Raw genomic sequence first — 22,731 nt, 5'->3', positions numbered from 1 at the left:
TATCCCCCTTAAACTTTCCACTTCTCACCTTGAAAGCATGACCTCTGGTTATTGAATCTTTCACCCTGGGAAAAAAACATGTCTCTATCCACCTTGTCGATACCCTTCATGATTTTGTAAACCTCAATCAGGACACCCTCAATCTCCTTTTTTCTAGTGAAAATAAACCTAACCTACTCAACCTCTCCTTTATAGCTCGCACCTCCCAGACCAGACAACATCCTCGTAAACCTTCTCTGCACCCTCTTCAAAGCATCCACATCTTTTTAGTAATGTGGTGACCAGAACTGTACACAGTTGTGGTTGAATGCAGCTGAACCAATGTCTTGTACAGTTTTAACGTGACTTGCCAGCTCTTATACTCAATAACCTGTCCAATGAAGGCAAGCATACTATATGCCGCCTTGACCACTCTATCCACCTGTGCAACAACCTTCAGGGTACAATGGACCTGCACTCCCAGATCCCTCTGCCCATTAACTTTTCCCAAGGCTCTTCTGTTCATTTATAATTTGCTCTAGAATTAGTCTTCCCTAAATGCATCACCTCACATTTGTCTGGATTGAAATCCATCTGCCACTTTTCCACCCAACTCTCCAGTCTATCTGTATCCTCCTGTATTCTTTGACAGTCCCTTATGCTTTCTGCCACGCCACCAATCTTGGTCATCTGCAAACTTGCTGATCATACCAACCATGCCCTCTTCTAGATCATTTATGTATATTACAAATAACAGTGGCCTCAACACTGACCCCTGTGGAACACCCCTGGTCACCTTTCTCCATTTCGAGGAACTCCCTTCAACTACTACTGTGTCTCCTGCTGCTCAACCAGTTCTTTATCCACCTAGCTAGAACACCCTGCACACCATGTGACTTCACTTTCTCCATTAGTCTACCATGGGGAACCTTATCGAATGCCTTACTAAAGTACATGTATATGACATCAACAGCCCTTCCTCCATCTAACAACTTGGTCATTTCCTCAAAAGAGCTCTATTAAGTTGGTAAGGCACGATCTTCCCCACACAAAATCATGTTTCCTATCACTGATGAGCTCATTTCTACCATGGTCGTTCTTAATGACATTGAGTAATGTGGTGCAGAATAGTATCTTATTAGATTCATTTCCTCTCGCCAAAGGCACAAAATATTAGCTTCCATTCTGTTTGCTTGGTTGGTTGGAGATCCAGTTTCTGATGCAGTGTGACAACAGTGTGGGTTCAGTTCCTGCATCGGCTGCGGTTGCTATGAAGGACACTCCTCAATCTCTTCCCTCACCTGGGACGTGATGACCTTAAAGTTAAATCACCAGTCATCTCTCTATTAACCCTATGGTCCTGTAGTACTTTCTCTCAAGCTGCTGCTAATTTTCTTCTATTCATTATTCCATGGGTATGTGAGTGCTGCTGAGATTTGTTGCCCATCCTTAAATCACTTTGAACTGATTTGGCTCTAGGTTAATTCAAAGGGCAGTTCAGAGTTACTGTTGCTCTGGAGTGACGTATAGGCTAGACAAGGTAAGGATGACAAATTTCCTTCCCCGTAGGAGCAAATGAACGTGATAGTTTAATCATTTATTACACATTTTATTGAATTTAAATTTCACCACCTGTCTTGGTGGGATTTGAACTATTAGAATGGGCCTCTGGATTACCAATCCTGAGATAGTACCATTACATTGCTGTCTGCCTGATTTTCATATCAAATATTTTCATTCAGGAAAGTTTTCAGAAAATGCTGGCTTGAATTGTTCAGCCTCCAAACAGTTCCTATTCATATACCCATCTGGATGCCACAAGGGAGCAGGCTTTTCTGGACATAGTGCTATGTAATGAACCAGACTTTATAAAAAATCTTAAAGTAAGGAAACACTTAGGAAGCAGTGATCATAATATGGTAGAGTTCAGTCTGCAGTTTGAAAGAGAGAAGGTAAAATCAGATGTAATGGTTACAGTTAAATAAAGGTAATTATGAGGGCATGAGAGAGGAACTGACGAAAATAGACTGGAAGCAGAGCCTAGCAGGGAAAACGGTAGAGCAAAAATGGCAGGAATTTGTGGATATAATTGAGGACACTGTACAGAGGTTCATCCCCAAGAAAAGAAAGATTATCTGGGGAGGAATTAGACAGCCATGGCTGACAAAAGAAGTCAGGAAATGTATTAAAGAAAAAGAGAGATCCTATAAAGTGGCCAAGAGCACTGGGAAATCAGAAGATTGGGAAGGCTACAAAAACATAGGATAACAAAGAGAAATAAGGAAGGAGAGGATCAAATATGAAGGTAGGCTAGCCAGTAATATAAGAAATGATGGTAAAAGTTTCTTTCAATACATAAGAAACAAACGACAGGCAAAAGTAGACATTGGGCCACTTCAAACTGATGCTGGAAACCTAGTGATGGGAGATAAGGAAATAGCAGGAGAACTTAATAAGTACCTTGCATCAGTCTTCACAGTGGAAGACATGAGTAATATCCCAACAATTAAAGGGAGTTAGGGGGCAGAGTTGAGTATGGTTGCCATTACAAAAGAGAAAGTGCTAGAAAAGCTAAAAGGTCTTAAAATTGATAAATCTCCTGGCCCCGATGGGATACATCCTAGAGTTCTGAGGGAGGTGGCTGAGGAAATAGTGGAGGCGTTGGTTGAGATTTTTCAAAAGTCGCTGGAGTCAGGGAAAGTCCCGGATGATTGGAAGATTGCTGTTGTAACCCCCTTGTTCAAGAAAGGATCAAGATAAAAGATGGAAAATTATAGGCCAATTAGCCGAATCTCAATTGTTGGTAAAATTCTAGAATCCATCATTAAGGATGAGGTTTCTAAATTCTTGGAAGAGCAGGGTCGGATTAGAACAAGTCAACATGGATTTAGTAAGGGGAGGTCGTGCCTGACAAACCTGTTGGAATTCTTTGAAGAGGTGACAAGTAGGTTAGACCAGGGAAACGCAGTGGATGTGGTCTATCTAGACTTCCAAAAGGCCTTTGATAAGGTACCACACGGGAGGCTGCTGAGCAAGGTGAGGGCCCATGGTGCTCGAGGAGAGCTACTGGTATGGATTGAGGATTGGCTGTCTGACAGAAGGCAGAGAGTTAGGATAAAAGGTTCTTTTTCGGAATGGCAGCCGGTGACAAGTGGTGTCCCGCAGGGTTCAGTTTTGGGGCCGCAGCTGTTCACGTTATATAATAATGATCTGGATGAAGGGACTGAGGGCATTCTAGCGAAGTTTGCCGATGATACAAAGTTAGGTGGACAGGCAGGTAGTACTGAGGAAGTGGGGAGGCTGCAGAAGGATCTAGACAGTTTGCGAAATGGCTGATGGAATTCAATATGAGCAAATGCGAGGTCTTGCACTTTGGAAAAAAGAATACAAGCATGGACTACTTTCTAAACAGTGAGAAAATTCGTAAAGCCAAAGTACAAAGGGATCTGGGAGTGCTAGTCGAGAATTCTCTAAAGGTAAACATGCAGGTTGAGTCTGTGATTAAGAAAACGAATGCAATGTTGTCATTTATCTCAAGAGGGTTGGAATATAAAAGCACCGTTGTGCTACTGAGATTTTATAAAGCTCTGGTTAGGCCCCATTTGGAGTACTGTATCCAGTTTTGGCCCCCACACCTCAGGAAGGACATACTGGCACTGGAGCGTGTCCAGCGGAGATTCACACGGATGATCCCTGGAATGGTAAGTCTAACATATGAGGAACGGCTGAGGATCCTGGGATTGTATTCATTGGAGTTTAGAAGATTAAGGGGAGATCTAATAGAAACTTAGAAGATAATACATGGTTTGGAAAGGGTGTACGCTAGGAAATTGTTTCCGTTAGGTGAGGAGACTAGGACCCGTGGACACAGCCTTAGAATTGGAGGGGGTAACTTCAGAACAGAAATGCGGAGACATTTCTTCAGCCAGAGAGTGGTGGGCCTGTGGAATTCATTGCCGCAGAGTGCAGTGGAGGCCGGGACGCTAAATGTCTTCAAGGCAGAGATTGATAGATTCTTGATGTCACAAGGAATTAAGGGCTACAGGGAGAATGCGGGTAAGTGGAGTTGAAATGCCCAGCTATGATTGAATGGTGGAGTGGACTCTATGGGTCGAATGGCCTTACTTCCATTCCTATATCTGATGGTATTAAATGCTGTAATTGTACCAGCCTCCACCACTTCTATGGTTGGAGGCATTTAATTAAACAATTGGGTGATGATTGACTGTCGTAGCTTTTGAGTACGCTGGGTATATTTCTGCTAATGATGTTTGAATGATAAAATATACCTTTTTAGTTGCTGCCATTTTTTGTGGAGTTTTTTCTTAGAAAAGCCAGTCTTTCATTCTGGTCTCCTTCCTATTGGAAAGATGTGAAACTTGAAAGGGTTCAGAAAAGACTTACAAGGATGTTGCCAGGGTTGGAGGATTTGAGCCACAGGGAAAGGTTGAACAGGCTGAGGCTGTTTTCCCTGGAGCGTTGGAGGCTGAGGGGTGACCTTATAGAGGTTTATAAAATCATGAGGGACATGAATAGGGTAAATAGGCAAAGTCTTTCCCCTGGAGAGGGGGAGTCGAGAACTAGAGGGCATTGGTTTAGGGTGAGAGGGGAAAGATATAAAACAGACCTAAGGGGCAGCTTTTTCACATAGAGGTTGGTGCATGTGTGGAATGGGCTACCAGAGGAAGTGGTGGAGGCTGGTACAATTGTAACATTTAAGAGGCATTTGGATGGGTCTATGAATAGGAAGGGTTTGGAGGGATAGGGGCCGGGTGCAGGCAGGTGGGAGGAGTTTGGGTTGGGATATCTGGTCGGCATGGACGACTTGGACCAATGGGTCTATTTCCACGCTGTACATCTCTATGACTCTAAAATCATGAAGGGTATATACAGGGTGAATAGAGACAAGCTTTTTCCCAGGGTGAAAGATTCAATAGCGAGAGGTCACGCTTTCAAGATGAGAGGTGGAAAGTTTAAGGGGGATACATGTGGCAAGTACTTCACGCACATCTCGGCATCTGGAACGCGTTGCCAGCAGAAGTGGTAGAGGCAGGCATGGTAGATTCATTTAAGATGCTTCTGGACAGCTGCATGAGTAGGTGGGGTGCAGAGGGATACAGATGCTAAGAAATTGACCGACAGGTTTAAACAGTACATTTGGATTGGCTCAGGCTTGGAGGGCCCAAGAGCCTGTTCCTGAGCTGTAAATTTTCTTTGTTCTATTTGTCCGTTATGGTCTTAATTCATTTCTTACTGCCCACACAAACAGTCATTTTTAAAAAAATTATCGAACAGTGAATACGTATAGAATTGAAAAAAATCTAACCTAACTTTTTTTTAAAAACATCAGCTCAAGGACCAAGCTTCAAATGGCAGACATCATCATAGTCAAGCCTGATTTTATTCTGATGTGCTCACCAGACAAAAATACTTTCAATTAGGATTTCTGAATCACACTCTAAATCATGAACTAGAGTTAATTTTCCACATTTCCAACCAATAAGGTCTTCTACCTCTATTATTGCTTAAGCAGATTTCAGTCAGGGATTAAAACTGGTTTAGTGTGGGTCATCTACTCAGAAGATGGAACATCCCATTTCCATAGAGAACTAACCACAGAGTCATAGAGATGTACAGCACGGAAAGACACCCTTCGGTTCAACGCGTCCCTGCCAATCAGATATCCTAACCTAATTTAGTCCAATTTGCCAGCACTTGGCACTTTTGCCTCCAAACAGTTCCTATTCATATACCCATCTGGATGCCTTTTAAATGCTGTAATTGTACCAGCCTCCACCACTTCTATGGCAACTCATTCCATACATGCATCACCATTTGAAAGAAAGTTACCTCTCAGGGGAAAAATTTAAAAGGGACCTTTCACATTAATCCTATGCCCTCTAGTTCTGGACTCCCCAACCCAGGGAAAAGACCTTGTCTATTTACCCCAACCATGCCCCTCATGATTATGTAAACCTCTATAAGGTCACCCCTCAGACTCTGGCACTCCAGGGAAAACAGCCCCAGCCTGTTCAGCCTCTCCCTATAGCTCAAATCTTCCAACCCTGGCAACATCCTTGTAAATCTTTTCTGAACCCTTTCAAGTTTCATACTATCCTTCCGATAGGAGATAACCAAAAAGGCATGAAATATACCAACAGTGGCCGAGTCAATGTCCTGTACATCCACAATATGACCTCTCAACTTCTATACTCAATGCTTTGACCAACAAAGGAAATCATACCAAACACCTTCCTCACTATCCTATCTATCTGCGTCGCCACTTTCAAGGAGCTATGAACCTGTACTCCAAGGTCTCTTTGTTCAGCAACACTCCCTAGGACCTTACCATTAAGTGTATAAGTCCTGCCCTGATTTGCCTTTCCAAAAATGCAGCACTTCACATTTATCTAAATTAAACTCCATCTGCCACTCCTCAGCCCATTGACCCGTCTGATCAAGATCCCATATACTCTGAGGTAACTTTCTTCACTGTCCACTACACCTCCAATTTTGGTGTCATCTCCAAACTTACTAACTACACCACCTATGTTCACATCCAAATCATTCAAATAAATGAGAAAAAGCAGTGGACCCACCACCAATCCCACCACACCACTGGTCACAGGCCTCCAGTCTGGAAAAACAACCCTCCACCACCGGCTTCTACTTTTGAGCAAGCTTCTGTATCCAAATGGCTTTTCTCCCTATATTCCACATGATCTAGCCTTGCTAACCAGCCTACAAGAGGAATCTTGTTGAATAACTTATTGAAGTCCATATAGATCGTATGCATCAATGATCTGTCCACATCAATCGTCTTCAAAATAATCAAGTTATGAGCCATTTTGACTCCTAATCAGTCCTTGCCTTTCCAAATACATGTAAATCCCGTCCTTCAGGATTTCCTGAAACAACTTGCCCATCGGTCCATAGTTCTCTGGCTTTTCCTTACCACCTTTCTTAAATAGTGGCACCACGTTAGCCAATCTTCAGTCTTTTGTCACCTCACCTGTGACAATCGATGATACAAATATCTCAGCAAAGGGCCGAGCAATCACTTCCCTAGCTTCCCACAGAGTTCTAGGATACACCTGCTCAGGTCCTGGGGATTTAACCACCTTCATGAGTTTTAAGACATCCAGCACCACCTCCTCTGTGATGTGGACATTTTTCAAGATTTCACCACCTCTTTCCCCATATTCTATATCTTCCATGTCCTTCACCAATTCTCTTCTCTTAAGCAGTCCCCTGGGACTAAGCATTACTTCCTTCTTCTTTTAACCCCTTTATCCTTGAAAGTGGAGTCGCAGGTAGATAGGATAGTGAAGGCGGCGTTTGGTATGCTTTCTTTTATTCAGAGTATTGAGTACAGGTGTTGGGAGGTCATGTTGCAGCTGTACAGGACATTGGTTAGGCCACTGCTGGAATATTGTGTGCAATTCTGATCTCCTTCCTATTGGAAAAATATTGCAAAACTTGAAAGGGTTCAGGAAAGAGTTACAAGGATGTTGCCAGGGTTGGAGGATTTGAGCTTTAGGGAGGGGCTGAACAGGCTGGGGCTATTTTCCCTGGAGTGTCGGAGGCTGAGGGGGTGACCTTATAGAGATTGACAAATTTATGAGGGGCATGGATAGGATAAATAGACAAGTCTTTTCCCGGAGGTCAGGGAGTCCAGAACTAGAGGGCATAAGCTTAGGGTGAGAGGGGAAAGATATAAAAGAGACCTAAGGGGCAACTGTTTCACACAGAGGGTGGTACGTGTATGGAATGAGCTGCCAGAGGAAATGGTGGAGGCTGGTACAATTGCAACATTTAAACGGCATTTAGATGAGTATATGAATAGGAAGGGTTTGGAGGGATATGGGCCGGGTGCTGGCAGGTGGGACTAGATCGGGTTGGGATATCTGGTCGGCATGGACTGGTTGGACCGAACAGTCTGTTTCTGTGCTGTACATCTCTATGACTATAAAAGATACCTGTTCATTATCCCATCTCTCTATTCCTTTGGTATAATCCATTGGATGTGAACTAGCATTTATAATGGCAACTTTTATGAACAAATGAAACACAGCAAATTAACTGATGCACCTGTCCTTCTGATTCACCGAGCATTATGTATAAATCACTGTTTCCATTTTTCCCTTCTACCTATTTGCATGAATGCAAATAATAACATAACCCATAAATTATTTTGGCAGTAATGTTGAAGTTTCATCTAGTGTTTAAAATGGTGTACGGTAGAACCTTGATTATCCGAATGAGAAGGGCAGGGAGCATTTTGTTTGGATAACTGATCGTTCAGATAATTGATCGGATTGTAAACAAGTGGTAGTTTGAGTGCTGGTTATCGAGCACTTCTCGGTTATCCAGCAATGCACGCTATAATGCCTTTTAACTGAATGCGGAGTTGCCTAATGCCATTTTTACAGGACCTTATTTGAGATCTTAATCGGATAATTGATGTTCAGATAATCAAGGTTGTACTCTACATTCTTTCAGAACTGAGACCACTGAAAGCTCTTTTACAAGAAAAGCCACAAAGCTATTTCTGCAGATTAGTCAAAAACTAGTTGAGCATTCTGAAACTAAGGCATCAATTCAGCATAGGTTAAACTAGCAGCACCCGAGGTATTCCCAGCACCTTCCATGTACCCACTGCCACAATCCCATTACTTTCCCACAGTGAATCCCATGCCACCACCAAGTTAAAAATGAATTTCTGCAATCTGAAACACTCCATGGTAAAACAAATACCTTCCTATCCAGAATCCAAGAATTCCAGTTACCAAGGAAAAGCATAAAAGTTTGAAAATCTCAAAACAGATCAAAAATAGGACAGAAGAAAATAGCTTTTCTAATGAATAGGATAATTACTCACTTTTGCTGCCACCTTTGTGAAGTGGAACATTGTTTGTGGCTCTTGTCATTAACGTCCTCCAAATCAGTACCATCTTGCTTTGCTTGAGATGGGCTCTTCCTTTGTAATATAAAATCTGGAGTTGGGTTGAATCTTTTCAACTCTCCCTGCCCCAGTGAGCTGCGTTCACCACAATAGCACAAGGCACAGAGCTGTTCATTGCTGCAGAGGGAGCAAAACATTATTATAGCTACACTGCGTAAAACATATAATCCCCACCCAATCCCACATTTAAACAAAAATACAAACTCAAAAATATACTGATTAGTAAGAAAATAGGATATTTTATAAAAGAGGATAAGCACCTGCAGTTCAATGTGTGAAAAATCTAAAATAGCTCAATTTCTAGTTATATGAAAGTAATGCCCATGCAAACAATTTCACTGATTGTCTATTATCAGCTTCCCTAATGATATTCAAACGATTTATATTCTGTTCTGGTCAAATCAATAAAATAAACACCCAATGATGTTCTTTACTTGTATGCCTTTACATATTAGAAGATGTCAGGAACACAACTACAAATGGTTTGAGCAACTTTAGATTTGTGCAAAGTCAAAGCTCCTGGCTCTGTTTATTGTACAGCCATCTGCCCGATACATGTGTAGGTATTAGATGAAAACAGACTCAATTGCACAACCACATAGTGAACTAGGCTGCCAAAACTGATGGTTAAGACCATCAGCTGAGTCATTTCCCTGCCTCATGGGCTAAGAGATAGATTGTCATTCACCTAACAATAACTTAAGAGGACGGAAAAAGGGAAGAAACATGTATTAAACTTGACAGAAATTTAAGTTCTTTAACCACTAAGCAAAATGTTGGCTTCATATAATGACATGGATAGTAAGAACACAAGAACTCCGAAGAATAGGCGAGTTGACAGTGCGGTGCTGAAAAAGCACAGCAGGTCAGGCAGCATCCGAGGAGCTGGAGAATTGATGTTTCGGGCATAAGTCCTTCACCTAAGCTATCCATATCGATCTGTAAAATTTATTTCTTACTTCCCAAACTATTTTGATGTCATCTGCAAATTTGGCTTTATCCTCCCCTATCTATGACTGTAAATATGACAGAACTCTGGGCCACCGCATTAGTTACATTTTGTGCACCAAATAAAAACGCATCAACATGATGTACCCTTCATAAAACCATGCTGACTCTGGTGGATTGAGATTTGACTTTCCAAACGTCTTGTTATTTCCTTAACAATGGATTATAACAATTTCTGAATGACAGACATTAAACTAAATCTGAATGATAAGTCAACAATGAGCAAATCAAATAGCTCCCTTATATACATTATTGGTCTGTAGTTAATAATTGTCAAAAATTGATTGGGCCACACTTCAACATCAAAGCGTTGTTTAATTGTTCACTCTAAGAACTGTCACATTAAAGAAAGGAAATAACCATGCAATATAAAAAGAATTATTTAAGAGCTGCCTATTTTCAGCATTGTCCTTCATAAACTTGATATTTTAACAATTTTATCGGAAAACTTGCAGGAAGGGAAATACTTTGACTCAAAATAATGTACTACCAGCAATATATATAAAACAAAAGAGTTTGAAACAGGTCTTCCCAAAAGAGAGGAAATGGTCTCATCTGAAACTATTAAAAAGCAGTCTTTTGGATATCTATTCCATGTCCTCCCTGTGGACATCACCCGATGGGGTAAGACAGCGAAACAGACATCCAACATTTATAAACTAACAATTTAGTAAAATTATTATAGAGAATTTAAATTTAACAGAGATGAGTCTTTTGCTGCTCAGGCAAATCTCTAGGCATGCTACTTCTTAATAAACAAAAATAAAAATGCAAATTCATGTATGCAGGGGACATTTTGTTTTAACAAGGTAGAGTTGTTTAGATTAAATTACTTATCCAGAGGAGCTGTTAAAAAATACTGCAGCATACACAGTCTGCTGCCTGTTTGAAATGCTTTGAGGAATTGTAAAAAAAAGCCTATTATAGAAAAAGGTATTTTGCATATACCACAAGGGACTCATTAACGTACTGTATTTTATCAGTAATAGTGCTACATTGTGTGTTAAGATAGGAGACTAGTATATAATTATGGAAACAATCCACATGAATTTATGGAGTCAACTAATATATCCACTTGCCAATTTTTTTTACCCTTTGATTTTTCTTGTACATAAAACTGTTCAAGTATGAGTGGCATATTCCAAGTTACTGAACTGATTGGGACTTGTCACTGAACCACTGCTGTCGTTATCAATAACTGTTAATAATATAACATGCAATCTGTTTCAAAAAATTGTTTCAAAGTGTGCAATGTTGGGATTTTAACTTCAAACCTCTGGTTCACTCATCAATAATCCTCTATTACACCAACCCATTGCAACAAGAGGGGAAAGAAAATTTGATATTATCCTCTCCAATTTGCTTGTTGTGATGTATCATTCATCATGACATCTTTGGAACAGACAAAGTTCTATCTTAACTCTCAACCGTGTTGTGTGGTGCTACCACTATGCTAAATAGAATATACTTTGAACAGATCTTGCAACTCAAGCCTGGGCATGATGCAGTGCTATGGGCTGTCAGCAACATCTAAAATTGCCTCTGCAAACACATGACTAACTATGTCTTCCACTTTACCACCACCACAAAGTCAGTGGAATCAATCCTGGTGAAATAAAAAGAGCACAGGAGGGCATTAAGCATACCTAAAAATGAGGTGTGAACCTGGTGAAGCCACAGCACAGGACTACGTGTATAAATACAGCATTATTAGCAAGACACAGTGCTCCCACAAACATCAGTTTAGATCTAAGCTCTGCAGTGTGCCACGGGGCCAGTTGTAAATGGAGAAGGACAATTAAAGAGCTCACTGGAGGAATCAGTTCCAAAAATATCCCAATCCTCAATGATTGGAGAGGACAGCACATCAGTGAAAACAACAAGGCAGCCGCATGTGTAACAATCTTCGGCTAGAAGCGTGAAGTGGATGATCATTCTGGCATCCTCTGGAGGTCTCTACATCTCAGATGCAAGTCTTCAACCCATTTAATTCACGCCATGTGATATAATGAAATGGCTGAAGGCACTGGATACTAGAAACGCTTAGGGCACTGACAACATTCAGGAAACAGAAGGCATGATCTAGAACGTGCCACATCGCTAACCGAGGTGTTCCAATATTTCAGGACAGATTCCACTCAACTAAATACTGCCTTATCAATCTACTTACATTCATCAGCCAAGTGACAGAAAAAGATCACCAACAATGATATCAAGCAGCAGTTGCTAAATAACAACTGATTCAGTGCAGCCAGTTTTGGTTCGACTAGGGCAGCTCCTGTCCTCATTACAGCTGTGGTCCAAAGCAGCTGAACTGCAGAGATGAGGTGAGAATGTCTGCCTACAACACCAAGGCCACATCTGACTGTGACATCAAGGAGTCCCAGCGAAACTACTGACAGTGGAATTAAGGGGAAATTTCTCTGCTGATTGGAGTCATATGTAGCATAATGGAAGATGCTGTTGTTGTTGAAAAGCATTTGTTTCTGCTCTCGTGCATCATTGCAGGAGTTTCTCAAGTAGTGTCCTAGGCTTAATCATCCTCAACTGCTTCAATGACCTTCCCTTCATCATAAAGTTAGAAGTTGGTAATAACACTACACCAGTTGCAACTCCTTAATACTGAAGCTGAGAATGCCCAAATGCAGCAAGCCTCAGAAAGTAGCCAGGCTTGGGTTGACAAGTGACACAGAACACAGTATGGTACAGTCCAGCACAGCACAGCAAAGCACAGGAGCAGATCTTTGGTCCACCATCTCTGCACTGATAATTATGCCATTCTAAACTAATCCCATCTATTTGCACATGGTCATAGCCTTCTATTCCCTGAATATTCACGTGCCATGTCCAAGTGTCCCATAAAAGTTGATATCATATCTACTTCTATTACTTCCCCTGGTAACAGATTCCAGGCACCTACCACTCTCTATGTAAAAGAAAACTTGCCCCTCATATCCTCTTTAAATTCCTCTCTCTCACCTTAACCCTATGCCCCCTAGTACTTGACATTACCAACCTGGGAAAAACACTCGCAACTATCCACTCTGTTATGTGTCTCAATTTTATATACTTCTATCAGGTCATCCCTCAGCTTCCGATACCCAACAAAAACCAATTCAAATTTGTCCAAACTCTCCTTATAGCTAACGGTCTCCATTCCAAGACATCATGGCAAATTTCTTTTCCATCCTCTCCAAAGCCTCCACATCCTTCCCAGAGTGTGGCAATCAGAATTGCACACAATACTCCATCAGTGTACAGCTGCAACATAACTTCCCAACTCTTATGTTCAATGTTTTGACCAATGAAGGCAAACATGCCATGTGTCATATGTCTTCTTTACCATCTTATCCATTTGCGTTGCCACTTTCAGGGAGCTATGGACTTGCACCCCAAGATCTCTATTTATCAATGCTCCTAAGGGTCCTGCCATTTACTGGATACTTTTCTCTTGCATTTAACCTCCCAAAATGCATTCCCTCATATTTGTCTGGATAAAAATCCATCTGACATTATTCCATCCAACCTTCCAAGTTATCTATTTCCTGTTGTAGCTCTTGACAATCTTCCTCACCGTCAATATCTGCAGCAATTTTCATGACACCTACAAACTTAATTCGACCACCGGTGTTTCATTCAAATCATTTATACATATTACAAAGACAAGGTCTGAACATTGATCCATGTAGAATACAAACCTCCAGTCAGAAAAATAGAATCATACAATCCCTACAGTGTGGATGCAGGCCCTTTGGCCCAGCAAATCCACACCGACCTTCCGAAGAGTATCCCACCCAGACCCATGCCCCTATTTCTCTACATTTACCTCTGACTAATGCACCTAACTTACACATCCCTGAACACTATGGGCAATTTACCATGGCCAATTTACCTAACCTGCACATCTTTGGATTGTGGGAGAAAACCAATGCAGACTCCGGGAGAATTTGCAAACTCCACACAGTCACCTGGGTCCCTGGTGCTGTGAGGCAGCAGTGCTAACCACTGAGCCATCATGACACCCCAACAGCCCTCCAGGACTACCTTCCGTCTTCTATTACCGAGCCTATTTCGTATCCAACTTGCCAATTCACTGTAGATCCCGTCCGAATTAATCGCCTTGACAAGGCTACCACAGGACCTTATCAAATGCTCTAGTGAAGTACATTTATACTACATCCACTGCCCTACCCTCATCCATCATTTTCATTACTCCCTCAAAAATGCAGCCAAGTTTGTGATGCAAGATCTCCCCTGCACAAAGTCATGCTGATTATCCTTAATAAAATCCATTCTTTCCAAATGCGAGTAAATCCTGTCCCTGAGAATCTTCTCCAAAGACTCATTGGCCTGTAATTTTCTGGATAATCCCTGGATCATTCCTTTTTAAACAAAGGAAAAACTTTGGCTATTCTCCAGTCACCCTGGACCTTGTCTATGGCTAAAGAGAATAGCAAAATCTCTGTCAAGATCCCAGCAATCTCCTCCCTTGCCTCCCTCAGTATTTTGGGATAAATCCCATCAGACTTTGGGGACTTATCTACCTTAAATGTTTTCAAGACACCCAATGTGGCCACCTCTTTAATATCAACATGCACTCGAATATCAACACAACCTTCTTTAGTCTTACCATCATCATCTATGTCCTTTTCTTTGGCAAATACTAATGCAAAGTACTCATTATGGACCTCAACCCACTTGTTCTGGCTCTACATATAAATTCTCTTCTTTGTCCTTGAGCGTACTTAGATTACTTACAGTGTGGGAACAGGCCCTTCGGCCCAACAAGTCCACACCGACCCGCTGAAGCCCCTACACCGAACACTACGGGCAATTTAGCTTGGCCAGTTCACCTAACCTGCACATGTTTGGACTGTGGGAGGAAACTGGGGAGACATGGGGAGAATGTGCAAACTCCACACAATCAGTTGCCTGAGATGGGAATTGAACCCGGGTCTCTGTCGCTGTGAGGCAGCAGTGCTAACCACTGTGCCACCCACAAAGTCATGCTGATTATCCTTTTCTATCCTTTCCTTAGCTTTGCTTTTGCTCCTAATGTAAGCCTGAAATGTTTTGGTATTCTCCTTAATCCTACTTGCAAAAGATATTCCGTGGTCTCTTTTAGCCCTCCTAATTCCTTGTTTAATTTCTTTCCTACTTCCTTCATATTGTTCAAGGGACTTGTCTGATTTCAGTTTCCTAAATTTTACACATGCTTCCCTTTCCTTTTTAACAAAACTTTCAATTGTCCTTATCTTTCATCACAGGTGGTTCTGAACAAGCAAGATACTGACTGTCCCCAACAAGCTTCCTCAGTATCCCTACTGTGCTATAGTATAATCCGATCAAAGGATCACACCTTCATATTTCTGAGTTCCACCCATTATAACTTCAGTCATCAAACCCCCAAGAACATACTCTAAGGACATAGAACTCCCAAAATTACAACCCTCAAGGTCTTGCTTTTCAACTTTTCACTTAACTTTTAATCCCCTTTGCAGGGGTTCATCTCTCTTTCCGTCATAGATACCAATATGGACCATGACCTCTACCTGCTCACCTTCCTTCCTGTCCCCAGAGACACACTTGAACCTGATACTAGGGAGGCAACATGCCATCCTAGAGTCACATTTGCTGCCACACAAACACATATTTGCACTTCTAACTACAAGAGTCCCTTATCACTACTATTCTCCTACACTTCGACCCTCAAATACAAGTAACATTCGCACCACACAAGGGGCAGGCAATGACCATGTTCAACAAGAGAGAATATTATCATCATCCCTTGATATTCAATGCTATTTCCATCACTGAATCTCCCAATACCAACATCCTGGAGGTTCCCTTTGACTAGAAACTAATTTGAACTAGCCATATAGACTCGCTGTCATTGGCAGTCCCTTGTAGATGAAGGTGAATCTCTTCCACTCGCAGGGTGAGCCCTTAGGTGGCTGTACAGTCCAATGCAGCTTCCACAGGCTCTGGTAGTAGGAGCAGGTGGTGGTCACAGAAAGGGGTGGGTGGGGCACTGGGGTAGTAGCATGCTCCTTATACTGTTTTTCCTGGCTACAACCATGGCAATAAAAGCAGGTTAGAGACTTTGAATCTTATTGCGAGTAACTCCAACTCCTGACTCTCCAGAGCCCATCCACTTGGATGAGTGAAGTTCAAACAACAACAAAAAGCTTGACACCATCCAGCAGTTGACAGGCACCACATTAGCACACATTCACTCCCTCAAGCATTGATACATAGTGGCAACAGTGCATACCATTTAGAAACTGGGTGGCAGAAATCCATCAAGGCTCCTTAGAGAGCCCCCTCCAAACTCAAGATCACTACCATGTAGTTGGCCAAGGACAGCAGATATATGGGAACACCATCAGCTGCAAGCTACCCTTCCAAGCTAATCACTACCTTGACTTGTAAATATATCGCTGACCCTTCAATGTCAAGCATGGTACCTTTACCAAATAGATTGCAGCTGTTCAAGATGACAGCTCACAACCATCATCTTGTGCAATCGATTATGGGCAATAAATACTTACCCAGCCCACGAATCCCACATCCTCAAATTAATTTTCAAACCTGAAGCAACAATGGATCTATTAATTTAAAAACTTAACTAACAGTAAGAAGCTAATGGACTAAGAGTTAGCGATGTCATTTACTTGAATTTACTTTTAAAATATCTTGCTTATTTACAAGAATGTTGTTTGAGACTACAATTTGGCATAGCTGTACCTCACCAACTTGCATTTATACAGCACGGTGGCACAGTGGTTAGCACTGCTGCCTCACAGTGCCAGAGACCCGGGTTCAATTCCCGCCTCAGGCGACTGACTGTGTGGAGTTTGCACATTCTCCCAGTGTCTGCGTGGGTTTCCTCCGGGTGCTCCAGTTACCTCCCACAATCCAAATATGTGCAGGTTAGGTAAATTGGCCATGCTAAATTGCCCGCAGTGTTAGGTGAAGGGGTAAATGTAGGGGAATGGGTCTGGGTGGGTTGCACTTCGGCAGGTCGGTGTGGACTTGTTGGGCTGAAGGGCCTGTTTCCACACTAAGTAAGTAATCTAATCAGCACCTTTAAAACAAGTACATGTCTGTGATGCATTCTGGAATAATGACAGAGACAAACGAAGAGATATTCAGACAGGCAACTGAACATTTTGTCAAACTAGTAAACTTCAAGGGATATCTTAAAAGGAGATGCAAAAATATGGAAATGTTAAGGGAGAAAATTCCAGTGCTTAGAATTTAAGTAGCTGAATATTAATACATGTAGAAGATCCTTTATCTGAATATCCAAAAACTGAAAAGCTCCGAAATCAGACTTTTTTTTGCGAAGTTTTTTTCTCATTAACAAGGTTGTTTGGCGAGCAAACAGTTAACCCAAGTCGACACCTACTCTGTGTGTCACTCAGATGCAACACGGGAGCGCGTGGCCAAGCATGTTCTTCGTTAGAAATCTGCTTGCCGGTAAGATTGTTAAAAATTTCACCATTTAGCTGTCACTATTCTGAAAACCGAAAAATTCCGAATTCCAAAAAACAGCTGGCCCCAAGCATTTTGGATAAAGGATCTTCTACCTGTAGTGGGTGGTGGTTGCATAAGGCCAGAACTCAATGGACAGAAGAGGCCTGTGGATATTCAGGGATGAGACACACCATGGGAGATCCAAACACAAAACTGAGAAGGTTAAAACTGTATTCATATTCATCAATGCCTCAATGCAGATGAGACTAAACCAGAGAGTAAATGAAGATATTACAATCTAGTATTACAGAATTAACATCCTGAACAGTCAGCTGGTTAAGTGTTCTTAAATTGAGGTTTATGTGGCAATCAATTCAGTAGTGTGCAAATACCTAAAATTGGTTTCTACGTTAAATGTGGCAAAATTAATTGGCAATAGTATATCATAGAAAATAGTAATTTAGATATTGACCAAGCTATTCTGTGTTTTATAATGTGAATACAGCATCGCTGTTTAATTCTTGGTGTTCTAATGTGCATGATCATCCAGCTGTGACACCTCATCCAATTCAAATTTTCTGAGCACCAAACAACATTTACGCATTCTGCAAACCAAAAGGAAAGCTTCCCATCCAATCCATCCCACCCTAAAGAGGTTTGGTCATCCTGTTGCATAATTGTTTCTCCCCTATACCGGTTGTTGTGGAGCACTTAATTAAATAGTTTGAAAAATTATTTTTTGAAACACTTGCACATGTATAGAACAGTCTGAATTAATAAATTCAGTTTCAGTTTCAAACTTATCAAGACTCCACTGGGCATCATGCAATAGGTTATGCAGATTACATCTGCACGTAAGCAAAAGCAAGTTGGCTATGATATATTATGGGGTTGAGGAGGGAAGCAGTATACGATAGAAGAAAACAGTAACCACTGTCACTTTCACAACCCACCTTAAACAAATGCAACAGTATCATAAATGAATGGAACATGCCACTGGAATTGTGACAAAATGAAGTGAAACAAACAAGCTATACATTCAAGTGAAGGGACTTGACAAAGAATTTTGAGAAAAACCTCTGACTAATCTTACAAACATATACACTTTGAAAAGCTATAAAGGATTAACTGAAAAAGCCATCAACATTAATTGACCAATATTTTTCATTCAAATCAAGCAAACAGAATTTCAATGTCTCAGAGTGAGTAATTCTAGTTGGTCTGATCAGGTCTGGTGGAGCATTCCATATTTGAATTCTGAGAATATGACTCAGCATTGCTTGTTCTGACCTGGTTTTTGTATCTAGGTTGACTGAGGTTATGGAGCTGGCAGAGTCTTCAGATATTGAACGCTGCAGGAGAGATGATTGTTCATTGGTCTCCATTTCTGTAAGGATATCCTCCTCCAGTGAGTCATCTTTAATGTCTGTTAAGAAAAGTAAACCAAACAGTTCCAATGGTATCAAATGACGATCCAAGCTATCCAGTATATTTCCACCGATACATTACAATTCATAATTTTTTTTCCCCGAAAGACAATATTAGATAATAGATTAAAAGGACTAGGCTTTGTTTAAAATGTAGCACAACACAGATTAATGATGCCACGTCCTAATGTAAAAATGTTTTCCATTCTATCCATGAGCCTCATGATTTTATATACATTAATCAGAACTCTCACAACGAACACCCCAATTGAATAGAGTTATAAACATTACAAAGAGTATGTATGGAAAAGTCTGGAATTGGGAGTTGAAGATTTCTTTTTAGTGGGAAGCAGCATAAGAAGCATTTCAACCACATTTAACCAACAAGTTTTTCATAACAATCGCAGTACTTGTGGAAGACAATGTTTCAATAAGATTAAAATCAACTACAATTTTTAGTTCTCTGTTAAAGATAGATCAAGGCTCAAGTCACAAACTTAAGTATCATTCTAATGTAGCTTTCTTGTTCACCAGTGTTTAAATTTCGCATCTTCCATGCAGTCTCTTAATAAAACACATACTGGTATGTGTCAACATAGGGAGAAAATTTAGATGAGATCATTCCTAACATATTGCTATTACTACAATTATTTGGGATCAGATTTCAACAATCATACTAAAGATCAAGGAGACTTTCTTTTTGTAAATCAATCATATTCACCTACTTATCATCTGAAACATACTCAATTACTCTTTTTATACAGTAGGACTCTGAACTTTTGTAGTTTATTCTGTATACCTTTCACTATTACAAAAATGTTTTAACTTACTTTCTTCCCTACTTGTAAAACAAAAATGACTTAATATTTGCACCTTTTGTTACAATAAACACGATACCGAAATAAGTTGCCCTTTGCATAACATTTCCCATTAGAAATTGGCATTACATGCTGGCCTTAACCGCAATTCACATATCTCAACAATTAATTTTTTTTAACTTGAATCCACAGCTGCATGTAACTGCATGAGATCAATCTTGTGACTCAAAAATCACATTTGGAATGGAACTATTAAATGACCTCCCTTTCCTCGATGCCCTAATTGAGAAGTCGACCAGACAGCCCTCTAGGTCAGACAGCATCCAAGAAGCAGGAGAATTGACCTTTCGGGCATGAACCCTTCTTCAGGGATGATTCCTGAAGAAGGGCTCATGCCCGAAAGGTCGATTCTCCTGCTCCTTGGATGCTGCCTTACCTGCTGCGCTTTTCCAGCATATTTTCAGCTCCGATCTCCAGCATCTGCAGTCCTCACTTTCTCCCAGACAGCCCTCTACTCCTGTTCATCACAAACCTACATGGTCGGTATGCATACTGGGATCCATACAATTTCATTCACTGTAGATATTTTTCAACAACCCATTCAGACATGTTATGACACACCTCTGCTGTAGGTGGGACTTGAAACAGAACCTTTTAGCTCAAAGATAGGGTCATTACCACTGCACCACAAGAGTCCCTTTCATTCATGAGAAGATTGGTCTTATTGGCAACTTCATACGTAGGACCTGAGCTACTTATACACCATGCAGGTTTGATGCTGAAATAGGGCACATCAATCGCCTGCAGGATAAAGGCTAACCCGATCAGATGATTTCTAACTATATATTGTGCAAACTCATGGAAAGTTACGTGGTTGTCTCGATTCTGACCAATGCTCAGATTAATCTGGAAGAGTAAGGAATCTTAAAAGTTCAAGCAAAGATAAAGCTAGCTGTTTCATGCTGCTATGCAGTAGAAACACAAGGAATGTTTACCATTAATAGGATGTTATCAAACTAAAAAGACATTCTGCCTATCATACAAACGAGCTATGTGGTATAAGCATTTCAGGGCCTCCGTGATGCTAGATATGAAAACTGTACGTCCCAGAGAATGGTGGATCTCAACAAACAGTATGTCCCTTTGGTGTTTCTCAACAAGCAAGATACTGACTGTCCCCAATAAGCCTGTGCTTGCAAAACTCAACTGTGTCTATCATTAGAAGTGATTCAGCAACTGGACAACATTGCCTGGATGATGCTAAATGAATGAGGGACGACAACAACAACAACGAGTCAGTCAGGTTCACAATGTGTAACATGTGTCTCCACTGGAAAACTAGAAACATTAATATACAGGGTCCTGTTCTTTACAGTCAGAAGGAAGATGTACATGCCCTGCACCGGTTTCAATTCAACAAAACAGGTAACTGCCATTTGCTAGTTCAGCTCTCGGGGAAATATCCTCACAAATTAGTCAATCTGCCTGTTGAAAATTTAAACAAAGCCTGATGTAAACTGGCAATGAGTATTAATATATGCATTCTTGGTGGCTACACCTCTACCAACTGCCAACCAATTGCGTCAGATGACTGACTGTGTGGAGTTTGCACATTCTCCCAGTGTCTGCGTGGGTTTCCTTCAGGTGCTCCGGTTTCCTCCCACAGTCCAAAAATGTGCAGGTTAGGTGAATTGGCCATGCTAAATTGCCTGTAGTGTTAGGTGATGGGGTAAATGTAGGGGAATGGGTCTGGGTGGGTTGCGCTTCAGCGGGTCAGTGTGGACTTGTTGGGCCGAAGGGTCTGTATCCACATTGTAAGTAATCTAATCTAATCAGTAATCTAATCAAATCAGTACTTTCTTCTCATGTATGGTTGTTTTCCCTTTGAATTTATGTTATGATATGTTCTAATGAGTGCACACAAAAAAAATGACAAAACATATCTATTTTCAGCAAAACTCAAGTTCTGTACTACCAAATGACAATAATTTACCTAAAAAGATGCATGCTCCAAATCGCCTTTGAAGATAAACCTTGGTTTCAAAGGCAGCATCTATAACTGCATTGTTAACAAAACTGCACCATCATGGTTCACTGAATTCCTGGGCAGAAACAAGGCAGATTTTCTCATGTGAGCCCATGCAGAACTACAAGCTTAGAAATCCAGACCAGCCAAGCAAAGCAATGTAAAATGTCACTAGTGAAGGTAATGAAGGAAATTTGAAGCAATCAGACAAAAAAAAATTCTCATGTACATTTGGTAATACAGTTCCTTATTGGTCATTTCAATTTCAATAATTTAGATCAACAACTATTACTAATGGTTAATGTGATTTAGAAAATACGGTATTTCAGTAACAGACAACTAAAGTATGAAATTTAGCCCAATCTTCACACTTCCAAAATTCAACTTGGGTTGATAATTCAACCATAATGCGATCACTGCTACCCAAGGATGCCTTTATATCAAGGTCTGAATTAATCCTGCCACTTGACAGTACCAAACACAGAATCTCCTGCTTGAAAAAACTCTCAAAAGCATTCTACAAACTCATTCAGGTTCCCATGACCAATCTAACTTTTTTATAGATTATAGATGACTGCCATCCCTATATCACAAGCAGCTAATATTTCATCATGTATACATCACCATACATTGTGGTTATTGTTAGGGGCCTGTAGATTATTCCCACTAGCAGGAAGACTAGCATCTTCAATTGTACCTCATCTCCCAACAGAATGATCCCACTTTCCCCAGCACTGGTGCCAATTACCCACAATCGAACACTGACCTCCCACATCAAGCTTTCAGACTTGCATTTGTTTTTCTAATTTTATTTACCCTGTGCCATTTTCACATGCCTCAAGCAGTCATCCAGAGATTACTCTTAAGGTTCTGCTTCCTAATGTAGCACCTAGTTTCTCATGTTCCCCAAGCACAACCTCTTTTCTAGTACCACTGATATAGGTAGCTCTATGTCATAACACCACTATGTTATTGATACTAATATCAATCACATTTTAATAGTAAATATTTAGCAAAATAACAGCACAG

At 40.9% G+C, this 22,731-nt stretch overlaps 1 protein-coding gene across 9 annotated transcripts in view; it reads right to left on the bottom strand.

Moving 5' to 3' along the window:
- Positions 1-22,731, bottom strand: part of kmt2ca (lysine (K)-specific methyltransferase 2Ca) — a 506,051-nt gene that overhangs the window by 297,086 nt on the left and 186,234 nt on the right. For all 9 annotated transcript variants that reach the window (XR_011961410.1, XM_072576253.1, XM_072576251.1 and 6 more), the window contains exons 4-5: positions 18,722-18,857; positions 8,861-9,061 (exon numbers count right to left, since the gene is read on the bottom strand). Coding sequence is in view for 8 of the 9 variants with exons in the window: in XM_072576253.1 (XP_072432354.1) it covers positions 8,861-9,061; positions 18,722-18,857 (337 nt within the window). In the remaining variant the exon portion in view is untranslated. The remainder of the gene's footprint in view (positions 1-8,860; positions 9,062-18,721; positions 18,858-22,731) is intronic.

Source organism: Chiloscyllium punctatum, chromosome 8 (genome assembly GCF_047496795.1).
Source record: "Chiloscyllium punctatum isolate Juve2018m chromosome 8, sChiPun1.3, whole genome shotgun sequence".
NCBI lineage: Eukaryota > Metazoa > Chordata > Chondrichthyes > Orectolobiformes > Hemiscylliidae > Chiloscyllium > Chiloscyllium punctatum.
Note: the sequence above shows the minus strand (reverse complement) of the source record. Positions and strands in the feature narration are given on the sequence as shown.